Source organism: Nycticebus coucang, chromosome 18 (genome assembly GCF_027406575.1).
Source record: "Nycticebus coucang isolate mNycCou1 chromosome 18, mNycCou1.pri, whole genome shotgun sequence".
NCBI lineage: Eukaryota > Metazoa > Chordata > Mammalia > Primates > Lorisidae > Nycticebus > Nycticebus coucang.
The window spans coordinates 23121277-23141826 of NC_069797.1; the positions used below are offsets into that span (position 1 = coordinate 23121277).

A 20550-nucleotide genomic window follows, 5' to 3' on the forward strand; every position below is an offset into this window, starting at 1 on the left:
TAAGCTGTCGCCCTGGGTAGAGTGTTGTAGCATCACAGCTCACAGCAACCTCAAACTCCTGGGCTCAAGCGATTCTCTTGCCTCCACCTCCCAAGTAGCTGGGACTACAGGCACCCGCCACAACGCCCGGCTATTTTTTGGTTGTAGTTGTCATTGTTGTTTGGCAGGCCCAGGTTGGATTCAAATCCTCAGGTATATGTAGCTGGCACCTTAGCCGCTTGAGCCACAGGCGCCGAGCCTATGCAATCAGTTTTTAACCTTTACTGTCTGTTAGAATTACCTGGAAAGTTAAAAACCAAATCAAACCAAACCAAACCCATGCCCAGATCATATCTAAGATCAATTTCAACAGAATCTATGTGAATAGTAGCAGATATAACAGTAGTTTCAAAATTCCCAGGTAATTCCAATATGCAGCCAATGTTCAGAATCACTGATTTATGCTATTGAGTCAGATGCCCTTTAACACAGGTAGATAAATGTCTTCCACCCTTGGCTCTGACACAGCATACTTTTGTAGTCTGGATACCTTTCCTTGTGATAAATGTAACTGGTAACTATTGTGGTGGAAATTGACACCTCCTGGATTATGGCTTGGAGAAAGATTTGTCAGAGTGCAGAAGCTTGAAATGGCCAATGTGGAAAATGGTAAAGAAGCTGACTAGGAAAACAGGAAATTATTTCTGGGCACAAGTCAAAGATCTCTGGAAAGCAGAGGCCATAAAAATCTGGGCTCTTCTCCAAAATGTATGGTTTTTCCCTCTCACTGTTAGCCTGGGCAAGGAAAATAGGCATTCTGACTGATTCAGGCTTAACAAATTTCCCATGCAGTTGGTAGGACAGAGTTAAGGATATTGGTGTGTGAATGGCAAAGGTGACGGACCTTAGAGTCTAGTCACAGGGGTCCTCAAACTTTTTAAACGGGGCCAGTTCACTGTCCCTCAGACTGTTGGAGGGCGGGACTATAGTTTTAAAAAAAAACTATGAACAAATTCCTATGCACACTGCACATATCTTATTTTGATGTAAAAAAAATGAGAACAAATGCAATCACACTGCCTCATGTGGCCGGCGGGCCGTAGTTTGAAGATCCCTGGTAGGGCCTAATCTCAGTGATGAATTCAAGGAAGTTTTACTTTTTGCTAGATTGTGTACTGGATATAAACACAATATCCCTTTCTGAGGTCGTCACTCCTTTCCCTATTTTCACAGGATTATGTGATCCAGGCTTTGCTAATCATACCTTTCCTTTCCCTGTAATTGGTGCAAGGGTGAACGCCAGCCCCAAACAGAGACAATGGTAGTCCTTCCTCGTAACGCATATTTGGGAGGGATGGTGTAATTTGAGGCAACATTAGATAAGCTGGAAGACTTCTTCAACGTAATGATCTCTGAACTGAGACTTAAAAACAAGAAGTTTGTTGTGCAAAGTTAGATAAGTAAGGAGTACAAAGGTTCTAAGGCGAGAATGGCCCAACGTTGCTCAGGGAATATAAGGCTAACGCAGAATGCTGTTCACATTGCCTGCACCGCCTTTCTCTGTACTCTTCTGCTGGATAATTCCCGCTCAACCTTCAGATTTCAGCCCAACATCACTCCTCCCCAGCCATCTCTGAACTCAAAGCATTTCTCCCTTCGCCACCGCCGCTGACCTGCCGGTTCCTAGTATCTAGGAACCAGTGTTTATCAGACTCACGGAGCTAGAGAATAAGAGATATGTAGATAGTAAGCGTTAAAGGGGACGTGCAGGCCATCTTCGTAGGAACGTGAAACAGACTTCCAACTTCTCCAGAGAAATGACTGGAAAGCGACACCAGCGCACAGAGCGGCCGGTCACGGGGCGGAAGTTCCTCCCCGGAGCCGTTCTAGGAAATTGGGAGGACTCGGCTCATCAGTGATCCGAAGTGGCCGTCGCCCAGTACCTAGGGCCGTTCCTGGAAGCCACCTAGGCAGGCGGCGGCTTGGTGGGAGTTGGCTCAGGTTGAGAACCGGCGAAAAGGAAAGCTGGAAAAGTCCGGGAGGCGTTGGCGCGCCGATCACCTGTTGCTGCCGCGGCGCGCGGCGCTCGCTGATTGGCTGGAGTGCGGCCCAGGTACCGGAAGTGGCCGATGCCTGTCGCCTGTGACGCCGAGATAACAGCTGGCTGGTTCTGTGTGAGCGGCCCAGGGGCGCCGGAGCCCGAACGGGAGTGAGCGTGGGGCGGTAGCGGCCTGCGGTGAGACGTCCTTCAGTCATGGCGAGGGGGAGGAGGGCGCTGGTCTCCCAACTCCCTAGTCCGCGAGCCGAGCGGAAACCCTACGTTTAGGCCCGCTCACGACCCGGGTTCGCTGACCTTGGACTTTATACCCACTCCCCACCCCTGGCCTGCATGTCCGACCTCCGCACAGAGTGTGGGGCCTGGTCACTGCCTGGGACCGTCCCAGCTCTGGTTCAGTGTATGTCACCCGTGGTTGTGGGAGAAGCAGGGACAAGCTCTATAGTCCAAACGTGGGGACCGATGGGAGTTGTGTATTTCTCAGACATTCCAGCCCCCAGATTAACCGCTAAAACGAAATGGCGGGCAGTGCCAAAAGCTGATGGCCCCAGTGGCAGATTATACCGTGTGCTGGCAGACAGAATAGTCTGTGGGGGTTAGTTAGAAAGAAGACAGATTTTAGCCACAGTGTTAACAGAACCGTCTTGATTATGAGTACCGGAGGGAGGACAGAGAAGAGGTGGATAATTGCCTTAAATGTTATCTAGGTTGGGAGAAGGAACTTATATTTACAAATAGTTATTGACACCAGTTACATGTCAGACACTGTCCAAAGCTCCTTAAATACAAAGGTGAGTGAAATATTCAGTTTAGCTCTCAAAACTACCAAAGAGTCATTGTGTAGATAAGACAGTTACAAAAATTCAGTTAACTTTTACCAGGTATTCAAAATGTGCGAGGCATTGGGAATACCGAGATGAATAGAACATCATCCTTGTTCGTGGTCTATAGAAGAAAACAGACATGAAAATGAACTAACAACACAGTGGGGGTAACTTCTACAAGATGAAAGGGTATCAATTTGTCTTAGGGCCCGGAGGTCAGAGAAGAAAATGGAGGGGACTATCCATGTTTGAGCTGAGTCTTGGAGGTATTTGTTATATGCACCAGGTGGGCAATAGTATTCCAGGAAGTGGGAATAACTTGCTCTCAAAGGCAAAGAAACTTTAAAGAATAAGAAGTGTTTGAATTGTAGGACACCGAGTGTGACTGCAGCTTCTAAAAGTTAATAAAGAGCTGGGAAGGAAAATAGGCCTCATCATGAGTACATAGGCACCATGTGAAGTCCTTTTTATTCTGTGGGTCCTGGGGAGCAGTAAACAGGAAGTTACATGACAACTATAGTACAAAGAAAGAGTGAGAAAAGGCTGATGAAATGCGGGTTCAGAGGCCCTAGAGAGGACCCCCTTTCCTGCAGATGCTAGTGAAGATTTAGTGGGAGGGGGTGGTTCTTATACATCCGACATTGGGAATTTTGTAGGATTTGGACTTTCAGAAGGTAGGGAAAATCATATCATCAGTTAAGATGCTTTTATCTAGCCAGGTGTGGTGGTACCATGGCTGGAGTCTGTATTCCCAGCTACTCTGGGACTACATGGAGGCTGAGGAGGGAGGATCACTAGAGGCCAGGAGTTTGAGACCAACCTAGATATAGCAGGACCCCATCTTAAAAAAAAATAAAAAAGATGCTTTTATCTGTAAGTAAAAGAATCCAACTCAGGCTGACTTAAAAATATGCAAGTATGGGTGACACCTGTGGCTAAAAGGAGTAGAGCACCAGCCCCAGATGCTGGAGCTGGAGGGTTCAAACCCAGCCCTGGCCAAAACCTGCAAAAAAAAAAAAAATGCAAGTATATGCTTTCATAATCAAGTCAAGAGGTATAGCCATTTCAGGACTGAATTAATTAAGTGGCCCTGGCTCCATTTGCTGTTGATTTTCATAGCTTTACCCGCCTTCATCCACAGGCTGGTAATGAGATGGCAGCAGCAAGTCCAGGCAACCATATGTAGAAATCTCTTCCTATGGTTCTCTCAGGGATGGCAGGAAACTATTCCCAGAAGCTCCTAACAGACTCCCTCAACATATTGACCCAGATGAAGGTATATGTCTATTTCTGAACCAGGGATTTCTAAATCCCTGGTGTTTCTCAGTCACTTTCAAGGAGGATAGTAGTTATTTGATTAGGTTAACTCAATTGGGATGTCCTCTTGATAAAGTTAGATATCTGGCAAAGAGAGTGAGGCCACTACAGATGTTTTGCTTAAATACCCCTTAAAATAATTTTGGAAGCTTTAAGTTGACATTCAAAATGTTTCTATTTCTTCTCATAAATTGTAATAGTTTCAAAGAATGTTATTTTTGATGTGTTAAAATTTTTGACATTTCAAAATAAAATCTCACCCCAATTTCCAGGATTTCTTCCGTTGGTGCCAGGTGTTCACCATGTTCTTCACTCTCTCGGTAACCTCCATCTGTTAGCATCCCAATCCTCCCTTCTCCTTCTCAGTCATCTTCACCATGTCCTGACTTACATTCTGAGTCCCTTACTACCTCAGTTTTCCACCATTCATAACTCCCTGGATTCCCAGGCTGCCAAAAGCATCACTGGAAAAAAATTCAGGAGAATGTGATGATTGGCTCCTTCTCACATTGTTGGTCTCCAGCATGCTTGTCTCATAAGGAGGTTGTGAGGGCTAAACAAGGTAGTGTCTATTAATTGCTTAGCATGTAGTAAATGTTCATCATAGTAAATGTTCATTGTTACTCTCCACATCAAAATGTCAGTGCATGCTTGTTCTTCTTTCCTTCCATATCTGTACCAACCTTGCACATGCTAAATTGAAGTCACAGTGTTCTGTTTCTGCATTTTTTTTTTTGAGACACAGTCTCACTTTGTTGCCCTTGATAGAGTACCCTGGTGTAATAGCTGACAGCAACCTCAAACTCTTGGGCTCAGGTGATCTCTTGCCTTAGCCTCCCGAGTTGCTGGGACTATTTTTAGATACTAGGGTCTCACTCTTGCTCAGGCTGGTCTAGAACTCCTAAGCTCAAGCAGTCCACCTGCCTTGGCCTCCCAGAGTGCTTGGATTACAGGCGTGAGCCACCGCACCCAGCCTGTTCTGTTTCTTTTCATATTCCTCCTGTACTTCCTGGCCTCTGAGGCTTTGCTTGGTTTGTATTCTGCCTGGAATTCTGTAATGCAGTGTTGCAACCCAGGAGGGAGTAGTAACACCTCAGACTTGGAATTTCCTAGTGGGGACTTTCCTGACCACCTGGTCCAGAGAAGAAAGGAGAAACAGTGCAAGAAATTCACACGCACAGTTTCTGTGAAAAAAATCTGCTGAGACCAGTCTGTAGCAAAGCAGACAGGTGCTGCCCCCATTCGAAATCTCAGGACTTTTTTTTTTATTAAAGATTTTAGGGCATGTGTTTACAGAATAAAAAAGAGTTAATAGTCTCATGGCTCAATCCTGTGGTGGGCTTTTGATTATGATAAAGGTCATCTAAGGTCATCATAACTTTAGATGACCTTTATGATAAAGGTGGAGGCACTAAATCATAGAACAAGTCTTTTTCCATGTGTGTTTATTAAATCATATTTTTGTAGGTTGATGCATTTATGGAGTTCAGTGTACTGATTTGATATACAATGTGAAATGCTTACATTGAACTAAGTAACACATTCATCACAATTATACTCTTTTCTTAATAGTTTTGAAATGTACCATTGCATCATGTCCATTAGGTGAGGTCCCCCAAAATACCCTCCCTCCTCTCCCTGCCTCTCTCTCTCCTTTCCCTTCTACTTTCTGGACTATAGTTATGTTTCACCATTCATATGAATGTGCAGGTGTTTATATATTGATTTCATAGTAGTATTGAGTACATTGGATACTTTTTTTCCCCATTCTTGAGATACTTGACTAAGAAGAATATGTTCCACCTCCATCCAGGTAAACATAAAAGACGTGAAGTCTCTTTCTTTTTTTATGGCTGCATAGTATTTCCTGGTGTACATATACCACAATTTGTTAATCCATTCATGGGTCAATGGGCACTTGGGCTGTTTTGATGTCTTGGCAATTATGAATTGGGCTGCAATAAAAATTCTGGTGCAAATGTCATTGTTGTAAAATAATTTTTGATCAACTAGGTATATACCTCCTAGAGGAATTGCAGGATAGAACGGTAGGTCTACTTTTTTTTTTTTTTTTTTGACACAGTCTCACTTTGTCACCCTCGGTAGAGTGCCATGCCGTCACAGCTCACAGCAACCTCCAATTCTTGGGCTTAAGCGAGTCTTTTGATTCAGCCTCCTTAGTAGCTGGGACTACAGGTGCCCGCTACAACCCCCAGATATTTTTGTTGTTGTTGTTGTTGTAGATGTCTTTGTTGTTTGGCAGGTCTGGGCTGGGCCAGGTTCGAACCTGCCGGCCCTGGTGTATGTGGCTGGTCCCTAACTGCTGAGCTACAGGCACCAAGCCAGTAGATCTACTTTTAGTTCCTTGAGTATTCTCCAAACTACTTTCCAAAAAGGTCGTATTAGCTTGCATTCCCACCAGCAGTATAGAAGTGTTCTCTTCTCTCCGCATCCATGCCAACATCTGTAGTTTTGGGATTTTGTGATGTGGGCTAATCTTACTGGAGTTAGATGATATCTCAAAGTTGTTTTGATTTGCGTTTCTCTGATGATTAAGGATGATGAGCATTTTTTCATGTGTTTGTAGGCCATGCGCCTGTCTTCATCAGAGAAGTTTCTGTTCAAGTCTCTTGCCCACAGAGAAATGGGGTTATTTGTTCTTTTCTTATTGATTAGTTTGAGCTCTCTGTGGATTCTAGTTATCATACCTTTGTCTGAAGCATAACCTGCAAAAATCTTCTCCCATTCTGAAGGTTGTCTGTTTGCTTTACTATACTGTGTCTTGGCTGTGCAAAAGCTTTTTAGTTTGATCAGATTCCAGTAATGTATTTTTGGTGTTGCTTCAATTACGTGGAGGGTCCTCCTCATAAAATAGTCTCCCAGGCCGATTTCTTCAAGTGTTTTCCCTGCACTTTCTTCTAGTATTTTTATAGTTTCATGTCTTAAGTTTAAATCTTTTTTTTTTTTTTTTGGTAGAGACAGTCTCATTTTGTCGCCCTCGGTAGAGTGCCATGGCGTCACAGCTCATAGCAACCTCAAACTCCTGGGCTTAGGCGATTCTCTTGCCTCAGCCTCCCAAGTAGCTGGGACTACAGGTGCCTGCCACAACTCCCGTCTATTTTTTTTGTTGCAATTTGGCCAGGGCCGGGTTTGAACCTGCCACCCTAGGTATATGGGGCCAGTTCCCTACCCACTAAGCCACAGGTACCGCCTCAAGTTTTTTTATCTAGTGAGAATTAATTTTTGTTGATGGTGAAAGGTAAGTAGGTAACAAAGTTGCCTTAGGGAAGGGAAAGGAACAGTTACAGTCTTAGGCTAGATTGTCTCACTCTAGGATAATTTTTTTTAAGACAGAGTCTTACTATGTCACCCTTGGTGGACTGCTATGGCGTCACAGCTCACAGCAACCTCAAAATCTTGGGTTCAAGCAATTCTCTTGCCTCAGCCTCCTAAGTAGCTGGGACTACAGATGCCCACCACAATGCCTGGCTATTTTCTTTTGTTGCAGTTGTCATTGTTTTAGCTGGCCCAAGTTTGGTTTGAACCCACCAGCCTCCGTGTATGTGGCTAGCACCCCACTCAATGAGCTATGGGTGCCACCTAGGGTAATTTTTAATCCCCTCTAACTCTGCTGATATACAGTCTCTGCTAAACTGCTGATTTTTACTCAGATGTCCCCAAACTAGTTTTCTGTCTATTCTGACAAACATTCTGAGCCCCCCTCACCACCATAGACTGCTGCAGAGGGTGGGGCATTCCCTCATGAGTCCTCTGGAATGTCTGCCTGCGTTGTATTTCTACTCACAGTGCAGTAGTCTTCAAACAGAAGTATGTCAAGTGGGTACACACATGCTTTCTATAACATTTGTTGGCCTATAAATTAGAAGTCAATTTCTAGCTCCTTGACTTCAGTTTGTAGCCTTGCCTGTGACTGATCAGCTTGAGAATGGGCTAATGGCCTACAAGTTTCTCTTTTCTCATCTCCTCTTTCGCAATTACTCTTTTCCTCCCTTATAAAGAAAGACATAGTTGTCATCCATCCCTTCTTAATTTTTACTTATTTTACTTAACTTTACTATAGTGCATCACTCGGGTGTGAGAAGGGGAGCCTCTAGAGTGTCATACAAGGGGACAATTTGTTGAGAATTTCTTGGGTGGTGCCTATGGCTCAAAGGAGTAGGGCGCCGGCCCCATATGCCGGAGGTGGTGGGTTCAAGCCCAGCCCCAGCCAAGAACTGCAAAAAAAAAAAGAAGTAAGTGTAAGTTTCTTGAACCTTTTTAATGTAAGTCCCAATCTTTACTCTCAACAAAATTTTCAAAAGGCCTAATCAGGCTGTCAGTCAGCTGATAGATTATTTGATAATTTTTTAATACAAACACAATGTGATTGTTGGCAGATGATATCCAAGAATTAAGTGATATTGGTATCATAAGAAATTGTTGTAAAATTGGATTTAGGCAATTTGGGCAGAATCAGGTCTAGTCACTGTAACTAGTCAGTCTAATAACATAACAAAAGAGATTTTAATTCAGAAAAGGGTATCTAAAGTATTGTATCAGAAGTTATGGGGAGGGGATGGGCAATCTAGATGGAGGTTAGGGAAAACAGAAGGCAGAGCAAGAACCACCAGTATGTCTGTAATCCTGCTGCTTGACCCATGTTGATCTGCCTGGCATGGGAGACCTTAGAGTGATTCCACTCTTAGTGTGGATTCCACTCTTAATGTGGAATCACTCCAGTCATTAAGAATTTGTAACAGGCTCGGCGCCAGCCACAAACATCTGAGCTGGCGGGTTCGAAGCCACCCTGGGCCCGCCAAACAACAATGACGGCTGCAACCAAAAAATAGCCGGGTGTTGTGGCAGGTGCCTGTAGTCCCAGCTACTTGGGAGGTGGAGGCAGGAGAATCGCTTGAGTCCAGGAGTTTGAGGTTGCTGTGAGCTGTGATGCCACAGCACTCTACCCAGGGCGACAGCTTAAGGCTCTGTCTCAAAAAAAAAAGAATTTGTAACAGCTGTTTTCAAATAGATTGGGCGTTAGATTCACTTCGGGCACTTCCTAAATACAGATCCCCTTCCTCCAAGAGACCAAGAGATTCTGCTTCTGAGAAGTCTGAGGTGGGACCTAGAGAGTAGTATTTTAACAGATTTCTCTTTTTTCTTTTTTTCTTTCTTTTTTTTACTTGTTGGGGATTCATTGAGGGTACAAAGAACCAGGTTACACTGCTTGCGTTTGTTAGATAAAGTCCCTCTTGTAATTGTGTCCTGCCCCAAGAGGGGTTGACAAATTTCTTTAATTTGACTCTTATATAGCTAGTCTGGTTCCAAGACCATTGATCTAACTATATCTTCCTGCTATGCTTGTAGGCTTACTGAAGAATTTTCAGGGTTTTATTTGGCTTAGCATGTAGATTTCCATCTAGGCAGTGGTCCGTTAGCAGTTTCATTTCTCATTGTTAATTAACAGCCATGTGGTTTACATATCAAGTTATTTTGGACGATGCCTTTTTTTTTTGTTTTTGAGACAGAGCCTCACTCACTTGCCTTGGGAAGAGTGCTGTGGTGTCCTCACAGCTCACAGCAACCTCAACTCTTGGGCTCAAGTGATCTCCTTGTCTCAGTCTCCTGAGTAGCTGGGATTACAGGTGTGCACCATGGCACCCAGCTACATTTAGGGAAGACTTTCTGAATTTGAGTTTTAAACCAGGTGTGGAAGTGGGGAATAGATACATACCTAACTTCTATTTTCTATTCTTTTAGTAGAGACAGGAGTCTCGCTTTTGCTCAGGCTGGTCTCAAACTCATGAGCTCAAGCAATCCACTCGGCCTCCCAGAGTGCCTGAATTTGCAGGTGTCAGCCAGCATGCCTGATCCTGAATGAGGCCTTCTTAACCTGCTCTCCCAAGGTGCATTGCAAAAAAAAAATCCAGGTCTACAGAATTGCAGATCCTTCCTGAGCTATGAAGACAAATAGAGGTCTGCCTGTCATCTGCCAAACTGAAGACCAAGAATGGTTAACCTCCTTTCCTTCAGGAGCACCTCCATCTCACCTCTCTCCAGAAACATCTAATTTCAGATTTAGAAAAATAAAGAAGTGAAATACAGGAAGATAGAAAATTGTGTTTTGGAATTTGAATTTGCAATTTGACAACTGCAGCATATTTTCATATAAGGATGAGACCTAATATGGGTGTGTATATGGAAAAATCAATTAGGCTGTGTGTGGTGGCTCATGCTTGTAATCCTAGCACTCTGGGAGGCTGGGGCAGGAGGATAACTTGAGATTAGGAGTTCTAGATCAGCTTAAGTGAGAATGAGACATGTCTCTACTAAAATAGGAAAAAAATTAGTTGGGCATTGTGGTGGGTACCTGTCGTCCCAGCTGTTTGGGAGGCTGAGGTAGGAGGATTTCTTGAACCCAAGAGTTTGAGATTGCTATGAGCTAGGCTGATGCCCAAATGTTCTAGCCTGGGCAACAGTGAGACTCGTAAAAAAGAAAAAAAAAAAAAAAAAAGGCTCAGCACCTTAGCTCAGCAGCTAGGGCGCCTGCCACATACACCAGGGCTGGGGGGTTTGAAACCAGCCCAGCCCAGGATTGCCAAACAACAATGACAACTACAAAAAAAAAAAAATAGCCAGGTGTTGTGGCAGGCACCTGTGTCCCAGCTACTTGGGAGGCTGAGGCAAGAGAATCACTTAAGTCCAAGAGTTTGAGGTTGCTGTGAGCTATGATGCCACCGTACTCTACTGAGGGTGATATAGTGAGACTCTCTGTCTCAAAAAAAAAAAAAAGAAAAAGAAAGAATGAAAACAAAACAACTAAATGGAGATTGGCAGATTGGCTTTGATTTGTATTTCAGAAGATATCTATAAAGCAGTATTTAACAAATGACAATAATTGTATCATTGGTAGAATGCAAAATAAAAGAATGGTCAGATACATTTGGGGAAAACTTTCTGAATTTGAGTTTTAAACCAGGTGTTGAAGTGGGGGATAGATACATAGCTAACTTCTATTGTATCTTGTTTTACTGTGTGAGCAAATTGTTTTTCATTTGGTGTGATACAGGCATAGGTTCTACAAATGGTGAATTTGAAAAGAACTAGATGGATGGTGGCGCCCACAGCTCAGCTGGCAGGGTGCCAGCCACATACACTGAAGGTAGCAGATTTGAACCTGGCCCTGGCCGGCTAAAACAACAATGACAACTGCAGCAAAAAAATAGCCGGGCGTTGTGGCGGGCACCTGTAGACCCCGCCACTTGGGAGGCTGAGGCAAGAGAATTGCTTAAGCCCAAGAGTTTGAGATTGCTGTGAGCTGTGATGCCACGGCAGTCTACCGAGGGCAACAAAATGAGACTCTGTCTCTAAAAAAAAAAAAAAAAAAAAGAAGAAAAGGATAAAGAAAAGAACTAGATGGTAGAAAAGAAGCAACAATAGGAGACATGAAGATGAATACAAAGGCCAGACAGGGTTGGAAGTAGATGAGGCCTGAAGAACCAGCTTGTGGAAATTGTTCTTGGCTGGATATTGGAGAGAAATGTATTTAAGACCAGGCTCCCGAACTCAAATGGTACTGTAGATGAAGAAGATAGCTAAATTCTTTACAAAGGATCCCTATATATCTATTATATAGCTATATATTATCTATAATTTTCAAAGATTTCACAAAAAGGAGAAATCCAGCATGTGGTACCCTCTTTACTTATTGGGAAAATTAGAGAAGATGCCAAGGTGGAGGATGTTAAAGAAGATTCCAGATCATTTTGAGGGCTAGCACAGAGGCCTTCCAGGACTTCAGGGGTCCAGTAGGAGATGAGGTTCCTTCTGGGTGTCAGGGAAGGGGGCATTACCAGGGCAGCACTCATAGAGAAGCTCCAGGGTAGGATGTTGTAGTGCCCAACATCCTGCAGGATGACTGGAGACTGGCAGTATAGTCACCCCCAAAGTCACTTCCTCTTCACCATGTGACCCTAATCTCTTTTGCTTCATTTCTTCAGTAATCTCATCTTTTCTTCCCTCTTTACCCCTGTCCCTTACTGACACCATTCCTTCTAATAAAAACATGTTTAGGCGGCGCCTGTGGCTCAATGAGTAGGGCGCTGGCCCCATATGCCGAGGGTGGCGGGTTCAAACCCAGCCCTGGCCAAACTGCAATAAAAAAATAGCCGGGTGTTGTGGCGGGCGCCTGTAGTCCCAGCTGCTCAGGAGGCTGAGGCAGGAGAATCGCGTGGGCCCAAGAGTTGGAGGTTGCTGTGAGCCGTGTGACGCCAAGGCACTCTACCCGAGGGCGGGACAGTGAGACTCTGTCTCTACAAAAAATAAAAAAAAATAAAAACATGTTTAAATCTCTCCTATCAGAGAAAATCCCATGGAGTACTCTCCTATTACTGTCCATCTTGGTCTTCTCCTTTCATCTACATTTTTTTGTGAAAAAGGGGGCACATCCATTATTCAGTCACTGCCACCTGGCTTCTGCTGCCATTCCATGGAATATATTATCACAGATCATCTGTGATCAACCAATTGTCCCGCGGACATTTCCCCATTATTACTGTGCAGGATCTCTCAGCTGCATTTGATACTTTTTCGTTCATTTGTTTGTTTTTAGACACCTTCTCACTCTGTTGCCTGGCTAGAGCACAGTGGCTTGATCATAGCTCACAGCAACCTCCAACTCCTAGGTTCAAGCAATTCTCCTGCCTCAGCTTCCCGAGTAGCTGGGACTACAGATGTGCACTACCATGTCTGGCTGATTATTTCTGTTTTGTGTAGAGACAGCCTCTTGTTCTTGCTTAGGTTTGGTCTCAAGCGATCCTCCCACTTCAGTTCATTTGATACTTTTGAGACAAAGTCTTATTTTGTTGCATCCAGTAGAGTGGCATCATAGCTCACAGCAAACTCAAACTCTTGGGCTCAAGTGATTCTTTTGTCTCAGCCTCCCAAGTAGCTGGGGCTATAGGCACCTGCAACAACACCCAACTGTTTTTTAGAGATGGGGTTTTGCACTTACTCAAGCTGGTCTCCAACCTGTGAGCTCAGGCAATCCACCCGCCTTGGCCTCCCAGAGTGCTAGGATTATAAGCATGAGCCACCATGCCCCGCCTTCATTTCATATTTTTTAATTCCCTCTGCCATTGTTCTGGTGACTTCTTTTTTTTTTTTAGAGACAGAGTCTCATTTTGTCGCCCTTGGTAGAATGCAGTGGTGTCATAGGTCACAGCAACCTCCAGCTCTTGGGCTTAGGCAATTCTCTTGCCTCAGCCTCCTGAGTAGCTGGGACTACAGGCGCCCGCCACAACGCCTGGCTATTTTTTGTTGCAGTTTGGCCGGGGCCAGATTCGTATCCACCACCCTCGGTGTATGGGGCTGGCAGCCTACTCACTGAGCCACGGGCACTGCCCTGTTCCGGTGACTTCTATGACACAGTTCTGGTTCTTCTCCTTCACTAACCATTCTTTCTCTTCTTTGCAGACTTCTCTTTCTCCATTTATTCATTTATTGTCAGGGTCTGAATAGGAAACAGCTCTCTCAAATTAGGCTAAGTTGAAGAAGGTTTATTCACAAAGAGGTTATTTGTAAATGATGAAGGTGTGGGCAGGGTACTGAGGAGCCTGTGGCTGTAATAGTCATCAGCCCTGGGCCTGAAGAGACAACAGGAAGTAGAGGTTACTGGAACCTAGATGGTGAGATGATGGAATAGGATAGACTCCTTGACAGGAGTAATAACCTTCAATTGAGGAACAATTGAACTAGGAGAACAAATATCCTGACTGCTCTTTTCTCCCTGCTTCCAGTGTTTTGCTCCAGCTCCCATTGGTGAAACACAGCTGGGAGCCTGAGGGCCTATTGATGAGTGCCATACACTTTAGCCTTCTGGAGCAGAGAGCAGGGTGAGAAGAGTGGAAAGATCTAGAGAGTAACATGGAAAATACCTGGAGTATTTGGGACTGTTAGCTTTGACTCCTAAGTTTCTGTCATCAGTCTCCTGACAGTTCTCACACTGTACTCAAGCTGAGTACTGGCAAGTCTGCATCTCTAGTCTTGACTACGTTAAGCTTTAGAGCAATGTATTGCTTTCTTGATACCTCTTTGTGGATATTTTGAAGCTCAACTTGTTCAAAACAGAACTCATTTATCACCTTCCCTCCTAACCTAGCTCCTCTAGTACTCCCAATCCTGGTGGTGCCACCCTCCATCTTATTACCATCTCTCAAGTTAAGTGAGATCTGGGCACTAGCTTTGACTCCTTCCTCTTTCTTCTATCTGTATCCAGTCATATACCAAATCTTGCAGAATGTCACCTCTTAAGTATTTCTCCAGTCTATCTCCTCTGCAGCCCCACTGCCACTGTTGCCCTAGTTAGAGTGCATTGCCATGGGCCTTGATGACTCCATTAGCCTCCGAAATGATCTCCCTGTGTTCAGACCCACTGCCTTCTAGTTCAAATGGCCCCTAGGGTACATCTACCTAAAATACTAATCTGACCAGGGACCATGTCACTCCTTGGTTTAAAAACCATCCCATGACTACGTTGCCTAAAAGATGAAATTCCGTATCTGTCTATCCCCCCTTGAGGATCATCTCCCACAATTAACACTTTCACTGATGGGAGGGTTATCTTCCTGAGATCTACTGTGGTACATTGCCCTGGGCAAAGGGCCACTGTGAAATTAGTGCCAGGATGCTTATCACCTAATAGATGTTAGGCTCATCCTCTCAGCATTTGTACCCCATGTCTACGATGGGGATGCCTAAATCTCCAGGGCAGTTGTATTAGTTGGGAATATGTTTCCCCTCATGTAATTAAAAAAAAAACAAAAAAACCCCATGATGGCTTAAGGAAGTCAAAAGCTTATTTCTCTTTTAGATAACTGAAGTTGAGAGGCAGGCCTTCTAGGACTGGTATGACAGTGCTATGGATTCCTTAGGGACCCAGGTTCCTTCTGGCTCTGAGCTCCAGTCCGAGGGTATGCCAGTATACTCGTGGTCCAAGATAGTACTCCAGCTATCCAATCCTGTCCTAGGAACCGCATGGAAGAAGAGAGAGGAGAAATATATCACCTCATCTATTATTACCAGTAGTCTCATGTGCTTCCCTTTATGTCTCACCATCTCTTTGGCCAGAATTTGTCACATGGTCCATGCTAGCTACAAGAAAAGCTGGAGAATGTATTTCTTTAGTTAGACTCATCGCCACATTAAGTAGATTTATTACTCTGTTGTGAGAAAATGAGGAAGAATAGATACTGGAGTAAGCAACTAAAATTCTTGGCCAAGGCATGGCCTGGCATGTTCATGTCTGTAACCATAGCACTTTGGGAGGCTGAGGTGAGAAGATTGCTTGAGGCCAGGAGTTTGAGACAAGCCTGAGAAGCATAGTGGGACCCTGTTTCTACAGAAAATTAAAGTTAGCTGGGCATGGCAATACTTGCCTGTATAGTTACTGGGGAGGCTGAGGCAGAAGGGTCACTTGAGCCTAAGCGTTCAAGGTTATAGTAAGTTATTAATATGAGCAAGCCACTGCACTCCAGTTTGGTTGACACAGCAAGATCTTATCTCTATTAAGAAAAGAAAAATCTTTGTCCTAGCCTTTTAGAAGTTTAAAAAAAGTGTAGTCTTTAAGATCTAAGTATTAACAAAGCTAAGTGTGATGATGGGCTTTAGTAGTCTTAGCTGCTAGGGAGGCTGAGATGGAGCTCAAGTCCAACCTGGGCAACATAGAGGGACTCTGTCTTTAAAAAATTTTTGTAATAGTTTTTAAGTTTTAAGGAAGCATTATGAAAATTCTATAAAACAGCCAATTACAAAATGCATAGAAATCAACAGCATGGCTATATAGAAAAGTAATAACTAGTTATAAAATACAAGACCAACTCATGAAGTGAAAAGAGATACAGAGACACGATGGACATAAAAAACAACTTCAAGTTTGGACTACAAAATTATACTAAAATTTATTTGCAAAAATATGAGAACAGACAGGAAATAGCTGTAAAAGAAGACAGAGATAACTTTTTCTAACATCTGAAAATTTAAATAAGGCTACAGCTGGTTGAACAGTTTGATGTTAGAGAAGAAATAGATCAGCAGAACTGAATACAGTCCAGACATGGTACAGTCTAAATAAATTTTATTATTTATTTTTTTTTTTTGAGACAGTTTCACTTTGTCACCCTTGGTAGAGTACTGTGATGTCACAGCTCACAACAACCTCAAACTCTTGGGCTTAAGCGATTCTCTTGCCTCAGCCTCCCAAGTAGCTGGGACTACAGGCACCCACAACAATGCCAGGCTGTTTTTTTGTTGTAGTTGTCGTTGTTTGGCAGGCCCAGGCTGGATTCAAACCCACCAACTCTGGTGTATGTGGCTGGCCCCCTAGCTGCTGAGCTACATGCACTGAGCCAGTATAGGTGACATTTTAAATCAGTAGGGGAGATAATCATTCCATAAATGGTAGATACAGTTCACAAGTGGCTACTGTTTTTTCTTTGCTAACTTTAGGGGTTTTTTTAAAATTTTTTTAATTTCAGCTTGCTTGTTCATTCTTCTTTGTTTGAAGTATTCTTTCTTTTTTGTTCACTTTCTTCTTCCTCTGGTGATGCTCTTTCCCACTGCCTCCCCAGTAGCTGGGATTATAGACGCCCACCACAACGTCTGGCTGTTTTTGATGTTAGTAGAGATGGGGTCTTACTCTGGCTCACTGCTGTTCATACTGGTCTCAAACCTCTGAGCTCAGGCAGTCCACCCACCTTGGCCTTCCACAGCACTGGGACTACAGGCGTGAGCCACCACTCCTGGCCCTAACTTTAGGTTTTAACCCAACTGTTAATATTATAGAACTTTTTATCAGCAACCTTTTTACCATTCATTTCCTATTTCTCTCTTTAAATCTCTTCTCCTGATCATTTCCCCCACTCTTTTCAGTCGGAATCTACATATTTAGCCTGTTCTCTTCAGCAGCTTCCTGTCATTTCACCAGATACCAAGACTGATTTGAGCTATCAGAACTAAGTCAAAAGTCCGAGCTCCTATAGTGTTAGCTTCATTTAAATATGACATAGTCACTTCACATGCTTACCTTTTCTCATTTCAGATTGTGAGATGGGGTCTGAAAACAAGGAGGTGATTCCCAAGGAAGAAATTTCTGAAGAATCTGAGTCACATGATTCAATATTAGAAAAACTGCCAAAAGTGTTTTACCAAAGTCAGGAGTTTAGAGCGGCATATGAAGAAGATATATCAGAGGAACATTCAAGAGAGTACACAGAAGAGATTATAGAGCAGATGTCTCCTCAGGAGAGAGACTTTGCATCAGGGTTGATTATTTTTAAGAAATCACCTTCAAGTGAGAAAGATCAGGAGAATAATGAGAGTGAGAGAGGCTGCAGTTCCAGCCCAAATCTGGTTACACATCAGGGAGATACAATAGCAGAGGGAGTTAGTAAATTTCCTACCTCTGGCCAAAACTTCATAGAGAATTTAGAACTTAACAAAACACAGAGATGTTCTGTGGGAGAAAAGCCTCATACATGTAAAGAATGTGGAAAAGCCTTTAATCAGAACTCACATCTCATCCAGCATATGAGAGTACACAGTGGAGAAAAACCTTTTGAATGCAAAGAATGTGGAAAGACTTTTGGAACTAATTCAAGCCTTCGAAGGCACCTTAGAATTCATGCTGGAGAGAAACCCTTTGCTTGTAGTGAATGTGGGAAGGCCTTCATTCAGAGTTCACATCTTATCCACCATCACAGAATTCACACTGGAGAGAGACCCTATAAGTGTGAAGAATGTGGTAAAGCCTTCAGCCAGAATTCAGCCCTTATTCTCCACCAGAGAATCCATACTGGAGAGAAACCTTATGAATGTAATGAATGTGGGAAGACCTTTAGGGTTAGCTCACAGCTTATTCAGCATCAGAGAATTCATACTGAAGAAAGATATCATGAATGCAATGAATGTGGTAAAGCCTTCAAGCATAGCTCGGGCCTTATTAGACACCAAAAAATTCATACTGGAGAAAAACCATATCTGTGTAACGAATGTGGGAAAGGCTTTGGTCAGAGTTCTGAGCTTATCCGGCATCAAAGAATTCACACAGGGGACAAACCCTATGAATGTAACGAATGTGGAAAAACTTTTGGGCAGAACTCAGAGATTATTCGTCATATTAGAATTCATACTGGTGAGAAGCCCTATGTATGTAAGGAATGTGGGAAGGCCTTCAGGGGGAACTCTGAACTACTTAGGCATGAGAGAATTCACACTGGAGAAAAACCTTACGAGTGCTTTGAGTGTGGAAAGGCTTTCAGGCGGACCTCTCACCTTATTGTCCACCAGAGAATTCATACTGGAGAGAAGCCCCATCAATGTAACGAGTGTGCAAGAACCTTTTGGGATAATTCTGAGCTGCTTCTCCACCAGAAAATTCATATTGGAGAGAAACCTTATGAATGTAATGAATGTGAGAAAACATTTAGCCAGCATTCCCAGCTTATCATACATCAGAGAATTCACACTGGAGAGAAGCCTTATGAGTGCCAGGAATGTCAGAAGACCTTTAGTCGTAGCTGTCACCTCCTTCGACATCAAAGCGTTCATTGTATGGAATGATTTGCAAAACAGAACATTTTTTGTGGAAAGGCTAAAGTTCAACTTATCCATTTCTTCATAACCTACACTCCAAATTCTCAGATGAAATGAATGGACAGAACGTCCTCTGTCCTTGCACTGATTTTGATTTAAACAGTTGGTGGGAAAGAATGAGGCACTTTTATGAATTATTCATTGAGAAGTTTCAGTGTACTGAGTTAAATTATAAAAGCTGTTACAGGCCTTAATTCTCTCCCTTTTTCTTTCGTTTCCTTCTCCTTCCAGGTGTATCATATAACTTTAGGGGGCTGTACCAGCCATCTATCCTAAATTGTTACTCTTCAGGAAAAGTAGGGGATTCCACCACTTCTTAAGAATAACAGAGCTGACTCATTGAATGTTATCCCTTAAAATATTAAGACAGTTGTGACTCGGAAGATACACTTTATCTCCTGTCTACTGTTTAGCACTGGGATACTTTAGTAAGCTTTTATTACCCTCCAAATCTTCCTGCCATATTAGCAAGTTCTCTTATGGCAGCATTAATAAAGAATCAGGAAGCTTGGGTCATTTCACATCTGCTAGGCATCCTCATTCATCTGAAGAGGTTTCCATGGAGGAGGAACTAACTGATAGGCAACTAAGAGGATTGTAGGCAAAGATCTTAGAACTCAGAGGGTCCAATTAGGCAATGCCAGTGGATAAACAATAGGGACCAGACTACTTAGCATGGGCAGAAGTAGCTTTTAGTCACTGTCCCCACTTGAGGGTTGCTTTCACTGTTGTCAAGATTCTGGATTCAGTTTTGTCCCCAGTTCCTGCCACTTCTGACAGATCTTATGTCAGGAAGTAGCAGAGAGAACTCTGTGGCTTCATCTCTGTCAGGTACTTGCCAGACAGCTGAGCTGGTTACCTAACTAGACAAAGGCCTGGGGTTGCGAAAGCACTTACGGTGTCACGACTTGGTGTCCCACTGTTGTAGGTCCTGGCTGATAGGCCAAGATGTGACAGCCTCTTGGTTTGCTCCTTGGCCTTGAAATTCTTTCTTCAACATTTCTACATAGGTTTCCTGCATTCTCCTATATGTTATTTCTTCTTTAAGGAAACACACTCTTTTTTCATATGCCCATGTTTCTGAGACTAAGTGGTAGCAGGAATTGCATTAAGGGGGATCCAGCAGGTCTAGAGTCTGGTCTTAAAGCTAAACCTTGAATGAGGTACTTCGTCTGCTGATCTCTGAAATTCTCATCTGTAAAAGGGGAGTTCAGCTAAATGATCTTGAAGTTTCAACCAGCCCAATAATTAAATTTACATACTTTTATTCTATTCTTTAATCTCTGTTATACTAATTACTAATATTTATTGAGTGTTTACTATGTGCCAGGCACAGTGCTGGACAGTTGACATTTTTATATTCACAGCATCTGTGTGATATGGGTATTCTTTAAAAAAGCTTTATTGACTTGAGCTCAGGAATTTGAGACCAGCCTGAGCAAAAGCGAGACCCTGTCTTTACTAAAAATACAGAAACTGGGGATCCCTTGAGCCTGAGTTGGAGGTTGCTGTGAGCTATGATGCCACAGCATTCTACCCAGGGTGACAGTTTGAGACTCTCAAAAAAAAGGCTTTATTGAGATATAACTTACCTATCAAATTCGCCTGTTTTAAGTGTTTGGTTGAATGATTTTTAATTTACAGAATTGTACAGCTGTCAATGATGTGGGTATTCCTACCTGAGTTTAAAAGTCAGGGAGGGGTAGAGGGAAGATGATAAGTAAT

At 43.3% G+C, this 20550-nt stretch overlaps 1 protein-coding gene across 5 annotated transcripts; it reads left to right on the forward strand.

The window, feature by feature from the left end:
* Positions 1 to 1268: 1268 nt before the first annotated feature.
* On the forward strand, positions 1269 to 19019 carry ZFP3 (ZFP3 zinc finger protein). 5 transcript variants are annotated; one of them, XM_053569017.1, is made up of 4 exons: positions 1269 to 2215; positions 4001 to 4135; positions 9937 to 10366; positions 17273 to 19019. In XM_053569017.1, the coding sequence occupies exons 3-4, from the start codon at positions 10351 to 10353 to the stop codon at positions 18790 to 18792; spliced, it is 1536 nt and encodes a 511-aa protein (XP_053424992.1). In that variant the 5' UTR covers positions 1269 to 2215; positions 4001 to 4135; positions 9937 to 10350; the 3' UTR covers positions 18793 to 19019. The 5 variants fall into 5 exon arrangements, with proteins under 5 accessions (XP_053424992.1, XP_053424991.1, XP_053424995.1 ...); XM_053569016.1 differs by lacking the exon at positions 4001 to 4135; XM_053569020.1 differs by lacking the exon at positions 9937 to 10366 and having other exon boundaries at positions 1270 to 2215.
* Positions 19020 to 20550: the final 1531 nt, after the last annotated feature.